General features: G+C 46.8%; 1 protein-coding gene and 1 long non-coding RNA gene across 2 annotated transcripts; both read right to left on the reverse strand.

Annotated features, from left to right (window-relative positions):
• Nucleotides 1-2,110: 2,110 nt before the first annotated feature.
• On the reverse strand, nucleotides 2,111-21,940 carry LOC119461854 (coiled-coil domain-containing protein 28B-like). Its single transcript, XM_037723224.2, has 7 exons — nucleotides 21,345-21,940; nucleotides 17,694-17,852; nucleotides 10,876-10,975; nucleotides 9,223-9,283; nucleotides 6,589-6,611; nucleotides 6,223-6,326; nucleotides 2,111-2,310 (listed from the first exon to the last, which is right to left on the reverse strand). Exons 1-6 carry the CDS (start codon nucleotides 21,712-21,714, stop codon nucleotides 6,281-6,283), a joined length of 759 nt encoding a protein of 252 aa, XP_037579152.1. The 5' UTR covers nucleotides 21,715-21,940; the 3' UTR covers nucleotides 2,111-2,310; nucleotides 6,223-6,280.
• Nucleotides 7,057-9,212, reverse strand: LOC125947627 (uncharacterized). Its single transcript, XR_007468456.1, has 2 exons — nucleotides 8,335-9,212; nucleotides 7,057-8,271 (listed from the first exon to the last, which is right to left on the reverse strand). It is a non-coding gene; the product is annotated as an uncharacterized LOC125947627 (long non-coding RNA).
• Nucleotides 21,941-23,751: the final 1,811 nt, after the last annotated feature.

Consider the following 23,751-nt stretch of genomic DNA (forward strand, 5'->3'; position numbering starts at 1 on the left):
GGAGAGCAGATGTCGCCTTGAAGAAGACAAGTCCATTTGTTGAAACGTTGGCTCCTGCTCTCACCTTGTTCTCGTGTTACTCATCGTCTTGAATCGCCATCTCCCGCATTCCCCTTGTTTTCCCAGCAGAGATTCCAGGAGCAGTCTCGTTGTCGGATTTTGTCGTCGGATTTTTTTGTCGGAATGCAACGCTCAAGCGTAAGCTTGAGCATTACATTCACCAATGCATATACGTGTTTGATTGAAATGGCTGATAGCGCCGAGTGTAATGCCTGCGTTGTTGATGAGGCTATAGAACACCTACTGTGCTACTGCCCATCTTTTGAAAATGAAAGACATGACCTGTACACAGCTCTAAGTAAGCTGGATAGAAAACCGTTCACCTTGAACAAGGTCTTGGGACCATGGCCTCGCATATCACAGCTACAAAAGGCCACAAAAGCGCAGCTGCGTTTTTTGAAAACTACAGGATTGAGTGACCGTCTTTGATCCGGACTGAGTGACTGCCAGTGATATAGAACAGAAAACTGTTACCACGTTAATGATATCCACAGTGAACTCTCTCTTCTTCTCCTAATCTTTCCCTCCCCTTTTCCCTTCCCCAGTGTAGGGTAGCAAGCTGGGCTAACCTCCCTGCCTTTCATTTATGATTTTCTCTCTCTCTGTGCTCGGTGACAATGATTTTAGTATTCTTAAACATTTCTTGTTCCATAAACAAAATCACAGCGTTGCAGTCTTCATTTCCTGGTTTTGCAGCCGCCATTCGTGTACATGAGTAATAGCAACCAGAAAAGCTTGCGTCTTACTCACTCCTGCCCCTTTCAAAGCTCGGCAAAGTTCAGGTGTACAACCTCAAATGGCACATGGGAGTACACAGGCATGGTCATTTCGTTTCATTTAGAGTTTCACTTGTCAATGGTGGCAGGTGTTTACATAATTGTGTACACCATTTTTCATATTTTTCCACGTGAAATGCTGCTGCACCTTCATATATGTCCTTCAAAAGCCGGCGTGCCCTCCAGATTCGGGGCTGTTGTGATAAAGCTTCAAAATCGTCTGGCAACTTGTTTCTGGTGCCTCGAACTTTCCATCCTTCAACAGAATCTCTTCTGTGTCTTCCCGAATACTTGCGATATGCTGATTTTTAGTTATTGTAGTATCCGAAATATGTAATCTTGATAAAGCGTTCGCATTGGGGAGCTTCTTTCCAAGATGGTGAACGACGTCGAAGGCGAACTGCTGGATTTGGCTTACCCAACGAGTAATTCTTCCCTTCGGTTGAGTGATAAACTTTTTTTTTTTATGCGAACGCATGATATGCTCCATTACGCGAAAATTTGTTGGCGTGACGAAAAGATGGTACCAAAAATGCCCGATGTCGCAAAGAGTAAAACCTTTTTTTAAAAAATGCTCAGATTGATGTCACATGTCTCAGGGTAAATTAACGCCTTTGAAAAGAACATTTTGTAAACTTTGGTTGGGGCGGGAGATGAGCACGCTTCCCCCGGCGGCTCCAGGATTTTGGTTGACACACGTCACGGCCATTTGGCTAAATGTGTGTGTCGTTGGGCAATGTGATGGCACATCCAATGGGGAGGAGGTGGCACCATGCCACCAGTGTATAAAATGAAAAGCACGAATGTCTTAACTGAATGCCGCTGAGCAGTCCGAGCTATGAACTTGCAGGCAAGCAAGCGCATTAAGATGGTTTTGATTTGGCCTTACCGAGGTGCAGTTACAATGCAGGCTTGCGTAGAAAGCACGGAAAAATACATTTCACCAGAGGGACTATAGTGCTTTCGCATTCCCACACGTAAGCAGTCTTAAGTGTCCCTGCCAAATTTTTTTCTTTCCGGGCTGTTGTAATTGTGGGTGTGGGTTATACACGGGAATATATGGTACTTACCATGCCTCCTCCTGATCAGACACGTTTTAAACAAACTCTTGATTTCACTTACACATTGTTCCTGCATCCTTCTGGTTTTTCGTGCTCAGATCTTTTTCCTTAACATTGTCTATTAAACCTGCTGCCACTAAGGTTGTATATTTTGATGCCCAACTAAAGCAGGAAAACCAGTGCGAACAATTATGCATTGAAATGGAGCGCACATTTTATATAGTGTCGTTTATTCAGAAAGCAGATACGACAAGCATTACAAGTTAATTCTGCACAGTGCTACAGTACAGTACTGCATTGCTTACAAGCTGAAGACACTTAATAGAATGATTCTGAAACAGACACAGCAGAACATTGCTATATACACACTTTCCGCTTAAGTCATTCTTCCTGCTCCAAGGAATCTTCCATGCCTGCAATGAACAATACAAGTCCACAGTGAGAAAGAGCTTACTGTACATCTGTGGCTCCATGTTCGTATGTTACTATCAGTTTGTCGTCAATCCAGACTCCCCGTGATTGAAAATAAGCATTTTTTTTTATATCCACCAAACTGAGTTTCAATATTGGTTCAGCACTCAATTCTTGCGCACCTCAGCTGAGAATACTACCAGGGTCCTTCAATACTTTTCTCCTGGTCATGAAACTCCCACGTAACGCTATGGGAGAGCTTCATATAGCGCCCGCAGTTGCAGCGCCGCGGCACTGGTGTTGCTAGAAGGGGAAGGCGGCCGCTGCTGCCGGAAAGTGGAGTGTCGGTGCGGCGTGCTGTTGTGCGTGGTTGTTTTTTGTTTCGCCTGAACGTGTCTCTCCATGTGGTAACGTCAGTACCTCGTAATTCGCCATAGCAGTGATGCCTAACACTTGCTGTGTACCAGGCTGCCGCTTCGAATACAAGGCTGTCGACAAAAAAAGTCTCCTCATTCTGTTTACCAGCCAACCCAGAACTACGCGGCAGGTGCAAGCAAGCAATCCAGCGACAAGAGACTGCCGGGTTCTCGTTTGAATCGAAGTACTTTCGCGTGTGCGAAAAGCATTTTGATGCCGGAGACATTATTCATGCGGACGTGTGTACAGTGAATGGAAACGTTGTGTCAGTGCCACGCGATCAACCCAAACTGGTAGGAGACGCCATTCCGAGGATTTTCCAAGGCTTGCCTGTGTACTTGTCTAAGCCCAAAGAATGTTCGCATGCGCCGACACGCCGGCCACCTGCAAAAAGGCGGTGAGAGGTCAAACTGTGCTGGAGCCGAAGTTGCGCCCGTCACAACTGCAGACGTCACCGATTCAGCTGAAGAAGAAATTCACGGTAAGTCTGGTACACACCTTTGGAGTACGCTACTTGTGTACTCTAACCTACTGCTAACCAGGTAAACCTTTTAATAACACACACCAAAACAACTTGCAGAGTAGCTGTGCTCTGTATATAAATGTGATAATGATTGTCCAGCCATTTGATGCTAATGGCATACACGTCTCGTTTGAAATGCAGTGAAGATATATTATGCTTTCTTGTGTTTAAAATTTCTCACTCTTGCCATTCACTGAGTGATAGAGCAAAATATTTGCGTTTCAGATTGATACCTTGGCAGTTCTTTTGAACTACTGGAGCCAGCTGAGTGCATGCAAGATATCGTCTGGAGTCAACGAAGGACTACATTTTGGACTACCTTGCAAGAAAATTCGCTAAAATAAGCTGCAAGGACTGCCTCCATACATTGAGGAGCACTTCCCGAGAGCCAAGTGCACTGACCGAAATAAAGACTAGGGGATTTTTGCAAGTGCCATCTGACCAGCCGCTGTGCCTTCTGCAAATTGTGGAAGAGCACATAGAAGTGTGCACCGTGGACAATGTAGCCAGTGCCAATGTCGACATGAAAATTGTTGAAGACATCCTGCTGGACGACCGTACTTCCTCGGCCAGTGTTGGCTGCAGAACACATTTTGTCAGCACTACGGCTGAAGTTGGGCACTTTTTTTATTAAGTTACATTTGCATTTTTTTACACGCGAAAGGAACTGGCTATTTCGTGCTGGTGCTCGTTCATCCTGTCCAGCCACAGGAGAGAGGAAAGTAGTGACAGCTGCTGCTGCAATTAGTGCCAATATGACTTTATTCAGATGTGCCTGTACTGCGCGCGAAATTCCCATTGGCAGCTTCGCGATGCCCCAGAATAAACAGGCAATTAGCAGGAGAATGAGCACTGCGGACCGCCAGCGTGCAGTAGGGCGCACCATAACTTCTTGCGCAAGTAACGTTAATCTGTGGGTCAGCTAGGCTTAGTCACGGCGCACTGTATAATTTAAGCACAATTTTAATCACCTACACATAAATCAAGAAACGTAGGTATAAGTACGAGCACAAGCGAAATTGCAACACTTGATGGGCAGCCTTGGTTGAACCATCATCACTAACAATCAATGACTTGAAGTAATAAACAACTCGCACGCTATCTTATTTGGTCAAGAGTAAGCACTGCTATGTTTAGTTAGCGAACACAGTGAAATAAAAATGTGGGCGAGGTGTTTTTCATGGCAAACATTCATGCAAACGCTCGACTGCCCTTCCAAGCACGGCAGATCGGTGCCCTTCTACTCACGGTGGGGCCTCTGGTGGCAGCTTTCATGACCAGAAGAAAGTATTGAAGGACCCTGATACTACTTTCTTTTTGCTTATTATTCTGCAGTCCCATAGGTCTCTTATGGCTAAAAAGCAAAAAGAATACTCTTTTGAACGAGGACTCAATTTCTCTCGTGCTCACCGGTCCCGTTTTGAAAACAGCATTCACATACGCTTTCATTGGCAAGCACATGCCACCATTACGTGAAAAAAATATAATTCTGTTATACAGTGCAGACAGCAATGAAACTTTGTGATAAGCTTCTGTATTAGTTAAAAAATTCAAATCAATAGGAATCTAAAAATGTGTAAATTGCAATATGCGTTGTAAAGTAATAACTAATAAGGTTATTAGTCAATTTTTGTTAATTAGCTGAATATTTTTTCAATTTATTGTGCTAATGTCCACCTCTTCGTATAACCCAGCTCAACGATAAGAATTATGCTACCTGCCACAGGCGATTTTTAAAAATTCCGTAAAGCTTAATTTTGAACACCCGGTATAATTAGTTCATTCAAATAAAGCTGCATGTGTGCAGGAAAGCAGTGGTGCTGCATTTACTGCACGCTTAGAAGTACATTCAAGCTATTAGAATGGAAAGGCTTACAATTGAGGATAAACGGCAAATATCTCAGCAACTTGCAGATGACATTGTCCTGTTCACCAATGCTGGAGATTTATGATTATCTAGGTCAGTTACTCACACGGGATAATGAGAAGGAAATCTACAGAAGAATAAAAACGGATTGGAGTGCACACTTCAGAAGGACCGCCTGTTCGGCTAGCTGGTCTAACATAGTTACTTTCAGATAGAGCGCAAATAAGTACACACACACACGAAGACGCTTGTCCGCGTCTGTCGTGTCTTCGAGTGTGTGTGTACTTATTTGCGCTATATCTGAAAGTAATTGGAGTGCATACGGCAGGCATTACCAAATCATGACCAGTAGCTTATCACTATTCATGAAAATAAAACTGTACAATCATTATTAAATAATACCTATACTAACATGTGGGGCACAAACTTGGAGGCTAACAAAGAAGCTTGAGAAGTTAAGGATCGATCAATGACGAGAGATGGAACGAGGTATGTTAGGCATTACATTAAGAGACACGAAAGGAGCAGCGTGGATCAGAGAGCAAACAGGGGTAGCTGACATTCTAGTTGAATATATAGAAGACAAAATGGAGCTGGGCAGGCCACGTGATATGTAGGACAGATAACCGGTGGATCATCGGAGTTACAGAATGGGCGCGAAGGGAAGGGAAGTGCAGTCAAGAACAGCAGACAATTAGGTGCTGTGATAAAATTAGGAAGGTGAAAGATTGGGCCAGTTCGTTTTGCATCATGAGGTCATATCAGCGTGAACACAAAGAGACACACTAGTGTTCCCGTGTGTCTCTTTCTTTGTATTTTAGTTCGCGCTGATATGACCTAATAAAGTTAGGAAATTTGCAGGCATAACTTGGAATTAGCTAGAACGGGTAATTGGAGATCGCTAGAAAAGGCCTGATGATGTGTTAACCCAAGCCACGTTAAAGACAAACCAAACATGGCATTCCCATGGTGGTGCAGCACCTGCTGGAAAACTCGCTTAAACTGTGGTGCCAGATTTCGTTCTAGGTTAGATTGTAATAAACTCTATGGCTCCAGCTTTGTCCCAACATTTTCTCTCCTAGCTAGAAAAGAAGCTGCTCATCTTACAAGGTGGCACTGCAGTCTTTGTGCTGAGAAGGGCGGGATGCATCCGCCCCAGCTAGTGTCAGACATCAGTCTGCACTCCCTGGGTGTGCGATTGCAGCTGCTCTCTGGGCAAAGGGTCAAGGCAGCTCAACTAGGCTTTGTTTACAGCAAGGCAGGAAAGACGCTGGATTTACTGAAGTGAAGCTATACTGTAGGTGGCAAAGAATGCAAACACACAACTTCAAGAGTCGATGAGGGTAGCTAGTTGGTAGGTCACCTCCCAATTTGTTGTAGTGCAGACAGAATGACACAGAAAGGCACACTAGACAAACACAGAATGCTAGCTTCCAACAAATCATTGTGAACATGACACAATGAAAAGGATACATGGACTGGCTGAGGTGCTGTAGCTGCAAAAAAAAAAAAAAAAAAACCTGACATTAACTCTGGGAACAATCATAATCTGAAAACTAGAGGGCTGTAGCGATACAACACAAAGAAGACACATGCAAATGCTCACTCACAGCTGAATTTTAATGCACTAAGGGAGAAATATATGCAGACACACTGTGCATGTCAACAATCTGTGTGTCAGTGGTTTCTAACATCTTGGACATCCTTTTCCAGTGCCTTGGTTCTAATGCACAAAGTTTCGAGTGATGGTTCTAGTATTAGGTCTTATATGCCTGCAGTTTGCTTTAACAATGCATGTGCTGGGCCTACCAGCCTAAGGGCAAGCCTGTGCTTTCCTTTAGCTTCAGAGTACAGTGGAACCTCGTTGATACGATTCTGCGTAATACATTTTTCGGGATGATACATTGTTTTTTTTTAGTTTCCTGGCCAACGTAAAAGCAAGTATTTTTATGTGGTCGATACGGTCGCGTTTTCACCTGAAATTGTATGATACGACTGCAAACTCGTAGCTTTATAATCAAGTGTACTAGATTAAATTACATACCAACGACCCACGAATAACGTGTTAAGGGCCGGCGACACTAGCAGGAAAAATGCGAGCTGGCGGCGGCAAAACGCGTGCCACAAGAGCTACCGCGAAGCAGGTTTTTCGTGCTGTGGGAGGGATCGGTCCTGGACTGATTTAAATTGCCGCGCGCCCCGGTGGCAAACGAGCCGCGACCGAAGCAGACCAATGAGAGCTGCCCCGTTTGCTGATCACGCACAGGGCACGGCTGGTCTGACGGTGCGTGCTCGAAGAAGGAAGGGAATGTGCACGGCACGCCCCTCCAGACTGGCCGTGGCGCGGAAACTGGTGTCATGCGGACCCGCCCGACCACTATTTTCGCACCCGTAGTATCGTCTGCTTGCGTCAACTTTCGCTCACGCTTGTTTTTTTTTCTGGGGGGGGGGGCTTTTCAGGTGAGATCTTCACGGTCACGTGGCAGAATGAACCGCCTGCCCTCATCCGTATTGCTCGTTGTGTCACGCTCTCTACGATGTTCCTTTGTTTCGGAATTATTGGGCTCGTAGTGCCACGAGCTATGTCAAGGAACTTGTTATCTTTCAAAATAACTTGTTTACGGACTTTGAAATAAAGGAAGTTCAGTGAAAACTCACGAACTGTTATAAAGTTGCTCAATAAAAGTGTGTTGTCTGCGGTTTGTGCGGTGTCGTGATGCTTCTCTGCATAATATGTGTGTTATGCGGAGTAGTATTACTCGACTCCACAGGAAGCATTGCTAGCGAGTTTGTCACCAAGAGTTTTCTTACGTTTTGGGGCTTGCTTTGGATGATACGATTTTTAGATGATATATTTTATTTTCTGGTTCCTGCGAAGATCACATTAACAAGGTTCCACTGTATTAATTACTTTGAAACTAAAGGAAACTATCAAATTCTGTGACTTGCAGGATCTTGGACTTGCACTCTCAAATTCTGCGACATTCCAAAGCCTACTGGTGTCACTGCGCTTCAAGTAATTAACAAACCGCTACACTTCCGCAGAAGGCGAAGGTTTACCTCTATAGCTCTCACACAATTTAAGAAAATTCTGCACCAAACTGTTTGAGTAGTTCAGCCAGGCAGGTCTCAAACCCTGCACCACTTCATGTACCACTTCATGTACCACTTCATGTGGTACATGAAGTGGTACATGAAGTACATGTGCAAACCATGCACCACTTCATGTACAAGTTTGCACAGTGTGTTGAATATATACATGTACAAGTTTTGACGGTGTGTCGAATATATCATTTATTGTACTTGGCTATACTGTAATAAAGTCTATGTGTGGAACACATGCTGCTGTGTCACAAGAAGACTGAACTACATCCAGAGTCATCTTGCTATTCCCTATAATGTAGGCTTTTGCAAATATTTGATTGAATGTTATGTTATTAGATATTTGCATTGGTTTTAATTTCAGTATTCCGAATTTTCAATACATTCGACACAAACAAACATGTACAATAGAAAATTTTGTCAAGGAATTCGCACTACCATGAGCAGCCGAGATAAGCCAAAGATGAATTCACTTTCAGCATGGCTTACAGCCACCACTTGATTTGCTCAATCATTCAAACAGCTTTTTCTTTAACGATTTGGAATGCCCAAATAAGCGAGTTCGAATTACTGAAGCTCTACTGTAGTGACTATACCACTCGTGGTCAAATCAAACAGGATAATGTTCAATTCGTTATTCGAAAGTTGGGAAAGAAATTGAGACAAGGGCTAATATCACAATCACAAACTGCAGTGCACTTGTAATAGGAGTGCAACTAAGGTAAATCTCGCAAAGAGGAGTGCAGAAGTCGGACAGGAAAACTTGCAACCGAGTTTGCTTTGAAAAAGAACTGCACCATGAGCACTCGTACGCCGACATCGGAATTTTCCACTCTAAAGCAGGAGATAGCTGTCACGTACTCGAGAGCAGGCACATGTTTCAGTCAATCCGTTAGTGCATCGGCATGCGCAAGTAAGCGTGCAAAACCAAACAGGTGGAAGGCGAGACGCCTTGTGCTCGGCTTCCGCGTCTGCGAGATATGTTGAACGCCCAACAAGACTCACATTCTCAATGAGCTTTGTCAGGTTGTCCTTTGCCAGCTGCCGTCCCTCCTCGGATTCTGGACTGAAAGGCAATGCGCCTGTCACCACGGGCAGGCTCCACTTGTTTTGCAGGGTCCCACACAAATGCAAAAGTTCGCTGGCGTTGCAATTATTCGGCTACCGTGTCAATTTGTCTACATTTTGTGCTCGTGGCTTCAAACATCTCTTTTGCGTAACAGTCTACGCTCATTACAACGGACCATATTTCAACCTTAGTTTGCTCTACTTATTTCATTAACGTAACCAAGTTGGCTTTTAATCGCTAAAGTTTGCACTCTTCCTCACCAACCATGTTTCTTGAGTGATTTTAGCAAAATGTAATCGAGTCAACGATGATCCATTCCATCACTGCAGTAAATGCTCGTTCAGCATACTTTGCAGTAGTGTAAATGAAGACGCAAGTAGTGGAGTGGTGTGCTTGAAGTACTCCTTCACATGTGAAGCCAATCACTTACCCAATTTACCTAGAATAAGCAGAGGTAGGTAAAAATGTGCAGAGCAATTAAGCTGTTGAAACTTTAATAATAAATAACATGATTTATGCGGAGCACTTATGCAGGGCCCTTGATGGTCACAAGTGCCTACCCGACCAACTTAGTGCATCTGTACACTGACATCTGTGTTGTTTTCACACAGATGTTACATTACGAATACGTATTAACTCACTCAGATATCCACACGTTCTTTGTACACGACAGTCAAGATCATTTCAGCATCCCTTTAGGCTTCTTTGTAGTGTGTGTGCATTTAAGTACATGTTAGCTTGTCACTGCATTCTCTGTGCCTCACTGGAATCTAATTCATATTTGTTCTTGGCTCATCTAGGTATTTTTATTGCTTTTGTTTTAGAAGTGCATTTCATTCCACTGTTTCTATGCCTCACAGCAGGCTGGTTTTCACTGTTTGCCTTTATGTTTCTACATACGCACAAACACTGCACCTCTAATTTTCTGGTGAATTTAGCTTCACTTGCTCTTCCACTTCAGCCCTTCTGCAGGTATGTATAAATAAATAATCTTTCCCACAGCTTTCACCAAGAGCAAGGTGTCTACTTGAGCCTGCCCTGTCCTCTTGCTGTCCATTCTTTACCTGACACAGCACCCATAGCTTTGGCACTACTAGTTCAGCACGCGTAAACTTCCTTTAGGATACACCGAATCAAGTTTCAGAAATGTGACAGACTCTAGCAAGTCATAGCTTCTGAGAGAATGCTGGTAAAGGAACAAACAAGGTTTGTGCTAAGAGGTCACAACAAGCACTTTGTGAATAATTGTTCACGTATGCCTGTTCCTCACATTTACAAAGCAACTTCTTTTAACGCACAGCACAAGCATCATCTGTCACAGCAAAATCTACAATAATTTTTTCAGCCTCATCAAACTCGGAAACCAAGGGCAAGGCAGATATTTTGTACACTATTTCAGTTTTTGTTCTCAATACCATTCAGTAAAACCATAAATTATTCTTACCACTCGTGCTTTAATCCAGCAGTTGTTAGAAATTCAATTTTTAAAGAATGCACACAGCTTTCTGCTTTACATTGCTTCCACTGAAAACAACAGTCCAGAATTGTAATTTTGGTGAATTCTAAGACGTGATCAACGTTGCACTCACCCACAGTGTTCTTGCTGAGCGTTGAGCTCAAAGTGAAGACGGGCCAGTCGTTCTTGCTGCTCTCGCACATGCTCCATTTTCTCAAAAGTGCAGTCCTTACCTGCAGCCAGGCAAATTTGCTCATAACCAACACTTGCGAACGATAAATGCACACTCGCAGATTTTCTACAACAAAGCAGGCAACATTGCAGTAAACAAAACTCAGTGTTACTACTCATCACATGGAACCAGGATTGATTGATAATGGAACCAGTAAGAAAATAAAACAAAACACTGCTGTCAAAAACTTGATTGCTCAAGAATAAAGGGTAAGAATCATCCAGTGTGGATACACTGGTTGGAAATGTTACTACATCAAAAATATTTTCTTCTTTATAGGTAGCTGTGTGGGGCCTCAATTCCCAAAACAGGTCTATCTTTAATGTGAACACAAAGCTTTGCAGGATGGAGAGTGCTAAGCATGATTGGTGGTCATCACAAAACAGAGCAACACGTGCATCAATCAGCAGGGTGCAGCTGCTGTAAGCCACATTATGACTGCATCAGTGAAAGAAATAAAATCAATAACAGGACGACATCTCACCTGTTAGGGAAGTAGATCCATATTATGAGAAAATAAAACTGAATGCTAACTAAAAATATGTCACTCAGAGCTGAGCTTGCTACACATCTTCCCTTGCACTTATTTGCACATTTGACAGTGTGGCCTGTGACCATTACCGAACCAACACGTGAGTGGTTTCCGATACCCGATGAATGCCACATGCAATTTGTAGAAATTGCTCCACACACCTGAAGCCATGTTATGAACTTGCAGAGTTAAAATATTATACAATTAATTATTTATTGTGCATCGTAAAAATAGAGGCCTCGTGACGTTATTAAAGGGTTGGCAATTATTGAACAAGAAATGAAGCAGGCAAAAATTTTGTCAGTGCTCCTCAAAATGTGTGCTCCACTTTTGAGGCAGAAAGTAGAAGCACCCACATTATTGTTGCAACAATTTGCAGTACAGATACATTCCCCCCGCCTCTTTATTTTTTGACTGACTGTGTTCAATTACAATGGCAAAAAGCTTCTACTTATACAAACTCCAGCATATCATCTAGTGTGTGTACATAGACCCCTCTGCTACTGCCAAGTGCACAGATGTTATTAAATAATGTTGTAGTGAAGAAGAGGGGCGATGCAGTGGGGCATCCTTACCAGCGCTGTCTAGTGGGTCAGTCTCTCCAGAGCATCGCTCGAACAGCACTCGCGGTTCCTTGAACTGATCCAACAGTCGGCCCTAACGCCTGCGTGCCTTTACAAGTGGTGGAGACTCGAATGCATCCTGGAGCTTCAATCCCATACCCTCTCTTCTACCATGTCTCAAGACCAGCCAACGTCCCAGCAAACGCCTCCTGCACCCTCCGTCGTGTGCTCTGGTCTACCTCGCCACAAAGATCCTCCTGTTTTCAGCGGCACCGACGACACCGATGTGGAGGACTGACTGTCCACGTACGAGTGAGTAAGCGTCATCAATAAATGGGACGATGCCGCGAAACTAAGCAACGTACTCTTTTACCTCGCCGGCGTGGCAAGCCTCTGGTACAACCACCACGAGACGGAAGTTCCGACATGGTCTGCGTTCAGGACCTCATTAGTAGCTGTGTTTGGTCGTCCTGCTGCGCGCAAAATACGAGCAGAATCCCGCTTGCGAGAACGAGCCCAACAGCCGGGAGCGTCCTTCACTAGCTACATCGAAAATATCCTGGACTTGTGTAAGCGCGTGGACGCGACGATGTCGGAATCGGACAGAATCAGAAACGTTATAAAAGGAATCGAGGACGCCGCTTTCAACACGCTTCTCACTAAGAATCCACAATCCGTCACAGAGATCGTTCCGTTATGCCAAAGTTACGAGGAGCTACGCAGGCAGCGCTCGTTGACTCGTCGGTCTTCATCACGTGACGAACACATCGCTGGTCTGGCTACCACCTTCGACCAGACCGCACTGCTTGCAGACATGAAGGCATTCATTCGGGAGGAAGTAGCATGCCAACTCTCCTTGGTACCCTTTGGTCCACCGCCGCATGTGCCACAACCCGCTTCGACTATCGTGCCACCGCGCCATCGAGCGAGAAATCGCAGAGGTCTTGCCCGACCAACGCCGCCACCATGTTCCTGAGCCTGTGCCACTGAGCTACACCGAGGTCGTGGCACCAACCCAACAGGCCCCGGCACCACCCACTCTCTGCTTGTGCCCCTTACTTATGCCGACGTCGTGGCTAGGCCACCAGTGCAGCCCGCTATACAGTCCTATCACCAGCCGCTCCATCCAGGGCATGCTCCGACGTGGACGGGACCAGCTACAGCGAACCGGTGGCGCACGTCTGACAACCGGCCTATATGCTTTGCCTGCGGCTACGCCGGTCACGTGGCCCGTTTCTGTAATCGTGTGCAGCCGCCCAGCGTCGAATCATCCCGGACAAACCGTTCGCCCCGTCCATCTTACGACCCACCTTCCGGTGTGTCACCGACATACCTCCCGCCGCCGAACACCCGCCGTTCCTCATCCCCGCGCCGGCGCTCGTTATCGCCGATGCGGCCTCGTGCCATCCCTCGGGATGAGGAAAACTAACAGTCGCAGTCCAAGAGGCAAGGGCTGTGACAACGTCGAAGTGCACAAGTCCTCATTGGAGCCCATCCAATGTAATAGACGTGTTTGTCGATGGTGTCTGCGCGTCTGCACTCGTGGACAAAGTATGTGTTATGGACACTACACTTTGCCGCTTACTTTGGAAAGTCACGACGCCCCTGTCCGGACTATCTCTTCGCACAGCCAGTGCTCAGCATATTCGACCCTTGGCGTCTTCCAATGCTCGTGTAGAAATTCAGGACGTTGTATACGCCATATAATTCATAATTTCTTCCTGCTCTCACGATGTCATCATCGGCTGGGATTTTCTCTCGCGCCACAATGCCGTTATCTATTGCGCACGGGCTGAAATAGAACTATTGCCGCTGCTAGATTTGACGCCCACTGATGCTTCGTCGCTTTCCAGGAAACTGATTGTCGAAGCCGACAATCAGGTTGCTCCCAACGCCTCAATGATAGTGTCCATGCACTGTAGTGGCCTGTCGGACCCCATTGCATTACTTTCGCCGTCTGGCCGTTTCCTCGCAAGGAAGGGCCTGTTGCTACCTTTTGCGACCGTGGACATCACCAAGGGCACTAGCGCAATTTTCGTTTGCAACCCGTGCCCATACCGTGCCATGCTGCTCCGAGGAGGATGTGTCGGTACCGTGGAAGCCATCAACGATGTGCAAGTTATCAACGTGTCTGACTACCCAAATTGCGCCACCTACCGTACGATCAGTGCCGTTTCTACATCTGACACATTGCCCCTAGATGTATTTGGTTCCTCCATAGTTGGAACCCTTACAGCGGCCCAGCATTCCCAGCTGCTGTCCCTCTTGGAAGAATTTCGTTCGTCTCTCGATGTGGGCCAAGCTTCCCTGGGTCGGACTTCAACTGTAACGCATCACATCGACACTGGCTGTCACCCACCATTGCGACAATGCCCGTATCGCGTTTCTGCTAGCGAACGTCATGTGATTAACAAGCAAGTTGATGACATGCTTCGGCACGAAGTAATCCGACCCTCGAAAAGTCCATGGGCTTTGCCTGTCGTCCTTGTTACAAAGAAGGACGGCTCCGTAAGGTTTTGCGTCGATTATCGCCGGCTCAACAAGATCACTCGCAAGGACGTCCATCTCCTGCCACGCATAGACGACGCAATTGACTGCCTGCAAGGAGCCGAGTTCTTTTCATCTCTGGATTTGCGCTGCGGGTATTGGCAAGTGCCTATGGAAGAAGTCGATCGGCCGAAAACAGCCTTTATCACGCCCGACGGCTTGTACGAGTTAAACGTCATGCCTTTCGGACTCTGTAATGCGGCCGCGACATTCGAGCGCATGATGGACACAGTTCTGCGAGGCTTAAAGTGGCACACATATTTATGTTATCTTGACGACATTGTAGTTTTCGCGCCCGACTTCAGAACGCACCTCGAACGCCTCCGGCGTGTTTTGACGTGTTTACCCAACGACGGCCTACAATTAAACATAAAGAAGTGCCGATTTGCTGCACAGCAACTCACGATACTTGGCTACGTCGTATCCAAGGACGGAATTCTCCCCGACCCCGACAAACTTCGTGCCGTTGCCGAGTTCCCCAAGCCAACATCCATCAAAGAATTGCGCAGTTTCATCGGTCTATGCTCTTACTTCGGACGCTTCATTCGGAATTTTGCCGCCATCGTATCGCCCCTGACGAAGCTCCTAGGGGGCAACGGGCTCCTCACCTCGTGGTCATCAGAGTGCAACGAGGCATTCATGAATCGTCGTTTGCCGACTTCCCCCCCAATATTGCGCCACTACGACCCGACGGCCCCTACAGAGGTACACACAGATGCCAGCGGTGTTGGCGCTTGGCGCTGTCCTCGCGCAACGCAAGCAAGGGTTCCCTCAGTACGTCGTTGCTTATGCCAGCCGAACGCTTACGAAAGCCGAGAGTAATTACACCGTGACTGAAAAAGAATGTCTCGCGATCATCTGGGCTCTTACTAAGTTCCGGCTATATTTGTGTGGCCGCCCATTTCGTGTCATCACGGACCACCACGCACTATATTGGCTGGCGTCATTGAAAGATCCGTCCAGCCGTCTCGCACGTTAGGCACTTCGCCTGCAAGACTAAGACATCCGCGTACTCTACCGCAGCGGACGACACCACTCGGACGCCGATGCCCTCTCACGCTCTCCCCTGGCTGACAATATATCTCCGTTGGCTGTGTCTTCCATCGACCTTCGCACCATCGCTTCTACACGGCGCAAGGACCCCTGAATTGCGTCGATTATAGGCTGGCTCTCTGATTCATCGACCAGGTCAACAAGCCACGTGTTGCGCCGTCAAGCTCACCATTTCGCCATTCGTGACGACCTGCTTCACCGGCGCAATTACAGCTCTGACAGTCGCCAGTGGTTGTTAGTAGTGCCTCGCAGCCTGCGTTCCGAAATTTGCGCAGCTTTCCACACCAATCCCCAGTGTGCCAATTCTGGCGTTTTCAAGACTTACCAGCGCCTTCAACAGCGGTACTACTGGAGAGGGATGTATAGCTACGTTCAAAAGTTTGTACGCTTTTGCGTACAAACTTTAGACGCTGGAAATTTTCACCCCGCCTTTCGTCAGCTGGGCTGCAACCATTTTCTTGCCCCACCCGGCCCTCTGGGCGCGTCGGTATGGATTTGTACGGGCCCCTTCCCATGACATCGGCTGGAAACCGCTGGACCATTGTGGCAGTTGACCACCTTACGCGATACGCTGAAACTGCGGCGCTTCCGGCAGCTACAGCGCGCGACGTTGCCTGCTTCCTGCTTCGTTGATTCATCCTACGTCATGGGCCACCCCAGGAGCTTCTCAGTGACCGCGGACGAGTCTTGCTCTCCGAAGTAGTTGAAGCTGTTCTCAAAGAGTGCCACGTTGTTCATCACACAACGGCGTACCATCCTCAAACCAATAGACTCATGGAACGATTCAACCGTACGCTCGGCGACATGCTCTCAATGTACGTCTCCTCCTACCACATGAACTGGGACGCCATTCTGCCCTTCGTCACCTACACATACAATACCGCTACGCAGTGCACTACTGGTTTTTCGCCATATTTCTTATTGTACGGCCGGCACCCATCACACACCATCGACACAATGCTACCATACCGGCCCGACACATCTGAATGTGCGCCCATTTCTGATACGGTGAGACATGCCGAAGAGTGCCGCGACCTCGCCTGGGCCTTTACCTCCAATGACCAAGAGCGCCAGAAGAACACTCGCGGTGACACCACCTCTGCGCCCACCTTCCTGCCTGGAGCACTTGTGTGGCTCTCAGTTCCTTCCGCTGCACCTGGTCTGTCTTCTAAGTTAATGCCCAAGTATGAAGGTCCCTACCGCATCGTCGAGCGGGCGCCAACTATATGATTGAGCCCGTTGAACGATCTTCGAACATGCGCCGTCGCGGACGCGACATTGTCAACATCGAGCGCCTCAAACCGTATTATGATCCGCTAATAGTGACGAACTGTTAAGTCGCTGGACGGCTCCCTTTTTCGTCCCCGGGGTAATTGTAGTGAAGAGGAGGGACAATGCAGTGGGCAGCAGTAGACAGCCTTACCAGCGCTGTCTAGTGAGTCAGTCTCTCCAGCGCATCGCTCGGACTACGCCGCTCGCGCTCGCGGTTCCTTGAACTGATCCAACGGTCGGCCCTAACGCCTGTGTGCAATAAACGCCTTTGTGTGCTTCGAGCACCTGCCAATCACCACAATGATATTCCCTAATCTCTCAACTAGTTCAGGAAGACATTGTCTTTCAACTAGAGGTTGAATCGCTTTTCAAATTTTTGAGGACGATGTCTTCTTTGAAAGATACTCAAACTTTTTAACACCCAAGAAACTAGGTGTGATGCCCAAGGTGACGTTACCAGAGAGAACAAAGACCAAAGAAAGCATAGAAAAATTAAAAACTGCCATATATTATTATGCACTCGTGTTATGCTGGAAGTATAACAGGCACATGCAACCCAAAAGTTTGCCTTCTTTTTCTTTTTACTGTAACTCTTTGTAAAAACAAAAGCGCAATTCTCCCTTCACACAAGTTCCAATGTTGAGACCCATGAGGTACGTGTATAAATGAAGTAAATAAAACTGCATGCAGTAGTTCAAAAACAGTGTTCGTTTCTAGTGCAAAGCACAGCCCACGCAGAATGAGGTGCTCACCAAAGGCCTGCAGCTTTCCCGAGTGGAAGTCGTGCAGCAGCTGCAGCAGGCCCTGCTCCATCTGTCGCACGTCCGTGACGTCTGTGAGAAATGAGTGCTGCTCGCAGGCTGCATTGCCTGCACGGCCACCATCGCTTTCGGCTGGGCCGCCACCCCCCACTGACACAGGCAGGGCAGTGCACGGTGGTGCCAACACAGGGAATAAGGGAACACTCTCCAAAGCACTCAAAACAAAATAGACCATCTAGGGTGGCAAAGGGTGCAGCTCAAGCTGGGTGGCAAGGCACTTTAGGGATGCTAAGCTCTACTATAGCAAACTACACTAAATGAGACTCATATCACAGGTGGAAGCTGGGCAAGCCGAAAAGTTGCAAGTTGATACGTCTCGTTTTGAAGTCGATCAATGGGAGTGAGAATGGAGTGTATGAACTGTATCAATTATTGTGAGCAACGCTTGATTGGCGTTGACTAGAGGTTGAATCGCCTTCCAAGTTGTCCCAGTGCAAGCATAGCCGACACCTGGCTCCATCTTCACATTTCTTCTTGAAAGTCCGCTTCTATCAGCGATTCACTCGGGTGCAGCATTGCAATGCTAAGGTGAGTAGCTAGCGAGTACAGGTCTCATTCCATCCCCCCTTGTACTGAAATGTCCACAGCGTGGCGTGTGCTGAAAGCTGAGTCACTGTGCATGGCACTCTATCGCGTGAGGGGAGTAGGAAGACCTACACTTTTGTACTGGACCGAGATTGGCCCACAAAAGAGTTACAAAGAGGAAAAGTGAACCAAACTCATGAAGGAAGACGCCACCTTGAAGCTCCTGCGCCAGCTCGCCATGACGTCAGATTTTCAGAGCATCTGCTCAGACCGTGTTAATTGTTCATCAGTAAACATGGACCACATTGCATTCTGAAGGACCAAAAGACTCCGCTTAAAATTAAATCCTGGGGCTTTATGATGCCACAACGATGATACAATTATGAGGCATGCCGTAGTGGGGGGCTCCAGATTAATTCTGACCACCTGGGGATCTTTAACATGCCCTCAATGCACGGGCGTTCTTGTTTTTTGCCCACATCAGAATGCAGCCACCGTGGGCGAAATTTGATCCCGTGCTATCGGGCTTATCAGCATCATGGCGAGTCGAAAGACTGAACTTAGTCAAGAACTGTTGCTGTGCCACAGCAGACTGAACAGAAGAAAATACATTGACGTCGCACTGACATACCGATGCTGGGCTTTCGGCACGAAGTTCAAGAAGTGGGGCTTCGGCCTTCATTTTCTTCAACCTCTTTACATCAAATAAAAAAAAGGAGTTTTGGAAGAATACTTCATCAATCTAAACTGATTTAGAATTTCTCTTTAAAGAGACACTAAAGAACTCGCTCCAGACACACTCTTTCACAACTCAAGTCATTTGGTGGAAAGAGGTTGATAACTAAAATAAAAACTGGCATTTTATGTACCAAAACCACAATGAGGCATGCCATAGTGAAAGTGTGATCACCTGGAGCTTTTTTAGTGTGCACCTAAATATAGGTACACAAGCCGCTTGGGCATTTTGTCCCCATCAAAACCCAGCTGCCGTGACCTCAAACTCGGTGGCGCAATGCGATAGTAAAAATCAGCGGGTAAAAGGGAAATGAAAGAAAACCAATTTCTCGGCATAATCTCAGACAGAATGTCAGTGTGATGTCACAGTATTATCTCATATTTGCAATGTAGTCACTGATAAACTAGACCCAAGCAGACAGCGTAAAAATCTCGCAGCAAGCCTCAGGCTCTTTCTTCCTTGCGTGTTTTCTCCATAGCATTTCCCAGATTGCTCGAGGTTGTTACTGCGGGGGCTACAGTTATTCACAAAGCGCGTATCGGTTCACACTTGCACATACGACAATCAGTTCCACTCGGCAACAGTCCTTTCAAAAAAAAGGAATTTGTAAACATGCTTGCCCTGGATTGGTAATCTCGAATTTTTAACATATTATAAGTTTATGCACATAATTTGCCAGCTTAAAATATTTATCACTGATAATGACAATTTTTTTATCCTATATTAAATGGAAAAGTTTTAATTTCAGTGCTCTTCCATGGGATGACACTTGTTTTCAATGTAACTCAGTTTTCATCACAGTACAACCATTTTACTAGGCATACCTGCTCAGTATGAACCTGGCTGCTGTTTCAAATCCTTTCAATTTTCTCAACTAGGCGTTTTTGTGATAGATCCCAAAGAAACAAACCATATTCCAAAATCGATCTAACACACACAGTATTCCTAAAGTTGGCATTTGCACACACAAGCCTCCTCTTGCAGTAATAGTGACTAATTTACAACTGCAAAAGCGAATGTCGCTTAATATACATCTTTAGTAACCCTTTAAAAACTAAGTCCGGCAGATCTTATCATTACAAGTCTTAAAATATGCAACAATAATCACAGTGCATAGACAAAGGTGCACTGTACAAGCATGTAAACAGATACAGTTAGATAGCAGTTGAACAGGAAATTAAATGATGTGCTTGCAACCAGCACAAAGTAACATAACGCAGTGGCAAAGCATGCAGTGCACAGGCAACTGTCGGTAATGGCTCATGACAATGCAGCTACCAAACACAAGTTGCAGAAGAAAACTGCAGTTGAGATGGGCACGATCGTGCACCTCATTGAATGGGTCAAGATATGGCCTGAATATTAACATGCACCTGTCAATCATGCTCATATGGCAAGAGTGCTTGTTCTGTCCTCGTCTCTATTTCGTGCTCACTGATACTTTCAGTGCAAGACAAGGCATGTAAAACTTTCGCAGGCTGTTCTAAACAAAGGTGACAATCTTACAGCAAGGCACATGGTTCCGCGTTCTGCAGCCAGAAAGTACCTGTTAGCTAAGAGTTGAGACTTCACAGGGCACTACAAAGTACTTTTGATTAGGGTACATCTACAGGAAAGGCATTACATAGGTTGACACACAACAAAGGAGTATCTCTTTTTTGGCATGGGTCCAATGCAGAAATGGAGATATCTCAACTCCTTTATGGGCCTAGAGCGGTAACTTCCTATGCAGCTTTTGAACAATGGAAAACTTGGCAAACTACAATGGTGCTGTATTAAAATTTTAGTGTTTGCAAAAACGATTTTATACTTAGCAGTGGAGCAATTTCTGTGGCGGCGAAATTATACTTGTGCGGTACCCTTAAACGGTCGCCGTCGTTATTATAAAATCATGATTGCTGTGTCATATTGGACTTTGGCCCCTCCATCACTCTACGGCTTCGTCCACATTGTGCTTATACGAGGTTGCGCTATTTGCTTCGTTTTAGCTTTTTCAGTGTTTGGAAGCACCGTGTACCTTTCTAGCTCTATGCTTATTGTCCGTTCAGACTGGCGTATCCTAACAACTTGCACAAAGCTGCACCAAGGGAAAGCCAGTGCGCACAATGCTCATCCCGGTTCCAGAAGGCCGAACCAGCTTTGCTAAACGCAGCCATCGCTCAGCTGCTGAGTCGATTGGACCAAATCGCGGGTCTTAAAGCAGGTCGGTTTGACTCGGGAGCACAAGCTGGGTGGTACCATCTCGCCAGCCAAAGAACTGCTCCAAGGTTGTCAGGGGTACGCATTAGTGATCAGGCGCCCAACGAGGCCGTCAAATGCACCTTTGCCGTTCCTGGGCGCGCGTCGTGGCGTTGGCTTGAACTCCATCTTGGGCCTCGGGGACTTGGCCTCCTCCGTCTCGGAGATGACCCGAGCAAGCGGCGACTTGGAGAGATGCCGCGACAGCTCGAACGCACTCTCGCCCCGGGGAAAAGGGTCGCCGCCGCTGCTCGGAGGCGCCAGCAGGACGCTACTCGCAGCGGCTGGTGCTGGTGCAGCCGCGGTGGTGGGCGCCACCACCACCTCGAGGGCGGCGTCCGACTCTGCACCAGCGGCTTCGTCGCCGCCCGCCGCGCTCTCGGCTGCTGCGTTGCCGTCCATCGCCAGTCGGAGGTAGCCGGCCTTACTGGTGCTTTCTTTCAGGCGCAACATTAATGATGGGCTCTCTCTCCCCCGACAGACAGGATTGTCATTCGCAGGTGGAGAGGGAGGCCGAGCGCTTACCGTTACTGGCTCGAAAAAAGCAAAACAGAAAGGAAGCTGCTCGACGCGACTGACAGCACGAACAAGTCAGCTCGCGAGCTACGTAGATCCAGGCTGGCCCACGTCAAAACATCACCTGTTGCCGTGTCAAAACTGTCAAAACCACGAGCAACGGGGGGTCTTCTCTTCTAGCCGCTAGGGTAGCTAGGGGGTGACGTTTAATGTAAACGTCCTTACGATATGAAAAAAAAAAAGAGAGAGAGAGAGAGAGAGAGAGAAAGAGAGATTGACTGGCTTGAAAAAAAAAATGATGAAAACGTGTTTGACAACTTAGTTATAAAAATTGACAACTTAGTTATAATTTGATGAAAACGTGATTAAAACAGACAATTAAGCAACTATGCAAGGTAAACCTTTAAAATATTTGTCTACCATAATGAAAAGCTTTTCGTGGATAAATGGGTAAGGCTGGACCCTTTAAATCGGGCATGCAGTGGCTCACGCCACATGGCCGTGCGGCCAGGTGATCTGGGGCGCGATCTTGTACGCATTCCAAAATGGAACGGAGGCGTTCCGTTCCATCGAGCCGCACACGATTGGTCAATTTCAACCGCGACGTTCAAATTGACCAATCATGTGCGGCTCGATGGAACGGAACGCCTCCGTTCCATTTTGGAACGCGCACAAGATCGCGCCCCTAGTAACGGTGACTAGCGGCAGGACTCCAGGGACTCTTGCTACCGCGCGAGACTAAATCACGACCTCCTCTATAAACTTCCGACCTGCTCACTGACGCCACCCCTACGGCGGCGCGCGGGCCTAAAAACTGTTGCGTAGAGACCGAAAGTGCCGCCAGGTGCCGCCCGAACTAACCCCCGCAGCAGACGATGCGACGTAGCGCACGTTGAGCGCACGGCGGTCCTGGCGCACTGCTGTGCACGTTATTCTGTTTGTTTTTCGTGTTTCTAACGCGTAGATTGACGGAATTTAATGTCTCAAAGCAACTGTCTGGCCATGAGAAGGACCGTTGTAGAGGGCTCCGAAATAATGTTGACTACCTGACCCAGTTGCACGAGCGATTTTGCAGCGGGATCGAACGCGTAGGTAACAACAACAAACAAACCCAAATAATATACAGTACATGGCATGGAGAATGCAATCCTTATATTCATTTCCTTGCTTCATTTCGTGCAGCGCCGCCTCGTTGGCTGCTGCCAACATCCATTGACTAGTTGGTACAACTAGCCCATGGGGTAATTCGTGCATGGACTAGTTGGTACATTGATATAGAAACCCGAGTTTCTGCAGCGCGAATGAACAGAATATAGATATATATATAAACGACGTACACGGTCATCCGCCTAAGTCGTTTTTTACCTTCATGACCTATTAATTCCCGCTGCATAAGCTCGAGTTTCAAGATTACCTTTATTGTGCTGTCCACACGGGAAAATAAAAGCTAGCGGAAGGAACGGTCGTGCTTTACGCGTCGGGGCCTATAGTAATAGCGACCTTCTAAGGATGAAAGTGTGCAACTGAACTCTCCGCGTACCGCTACGTTGCTACATCGACTATTCGCGCCTACAATATTTTTGAAATGATCCCTAACACGGTTGGTTCTCACGGTTACGGCCACCCTCGAGCTTCGCTGGCATTGCCGCGTATATCGCATCGGCACTGCTCCCGCGCTCTCATCGATCATTGCTTCTGCTGTATCGTCTTAAGAATATGCTTCAAATAAAAGCGTGAGGAGAGAAACAATTCAATTCAGCAGCTCTTGCGAGCACTATACTGATCCATGGGAATGTTGTGTATACGAACCACGACCTCCTCTATAAACTTTTTTATAGAGGAGTTTATAGAGGAGGTCATGATACGAACAGCCAAGCTTAAATGATTTAGTGCGACTAATTTTGATACTCTACCCATGAAAACCTTGCGCAGAGAAACTTTTCCTTTTCATCAGATTTCCATTTTCAAAGGGAC

This window comes from Dermacentor silvarum, chromosome 8, assembly GCF_013339745.2.
Source record: "Dermacentor silvarum isolate Dsil-2018 chromosome 8, BIME_Dsil_1.4, whole genome shotgun sequence".
NCBI classification, from domain to species: Eukaryota; Metazoa; Arthropoda; class Arachnida; order Ixodida; family Ixodidae; genus Dermacentor; species Dermacentor silvarum.

What these genes read in the sequence shown, in the direction of transcription:
- LOC119461854 (XM_037723224.2), bottom strand. Translation starts at nt 21,714, where the DNA reads ATGTTGCGCCTGAAAGAAAGCACCAGTAAGGCCGGCTACCTCCGACTG. An exon ending in CGCGCCCAGGAACGGCAAAG is followed by an intron (nt 17,853 to 21,344) that starts GTGCATTTGACG and finishes TGCCTGTGTCAG; the next exon opens with TGGGGGGTGGCGGCCCAGCC. An exon ending in GCTCAGCAAGAACACTGTGG is followed by an intron (nt 9,284 to 10,875) that starts GTGAGTGCAACG and finishes ATTGCCTTTCAG; the next exon opens with TCCAGAATCCGAGGAGGGAC.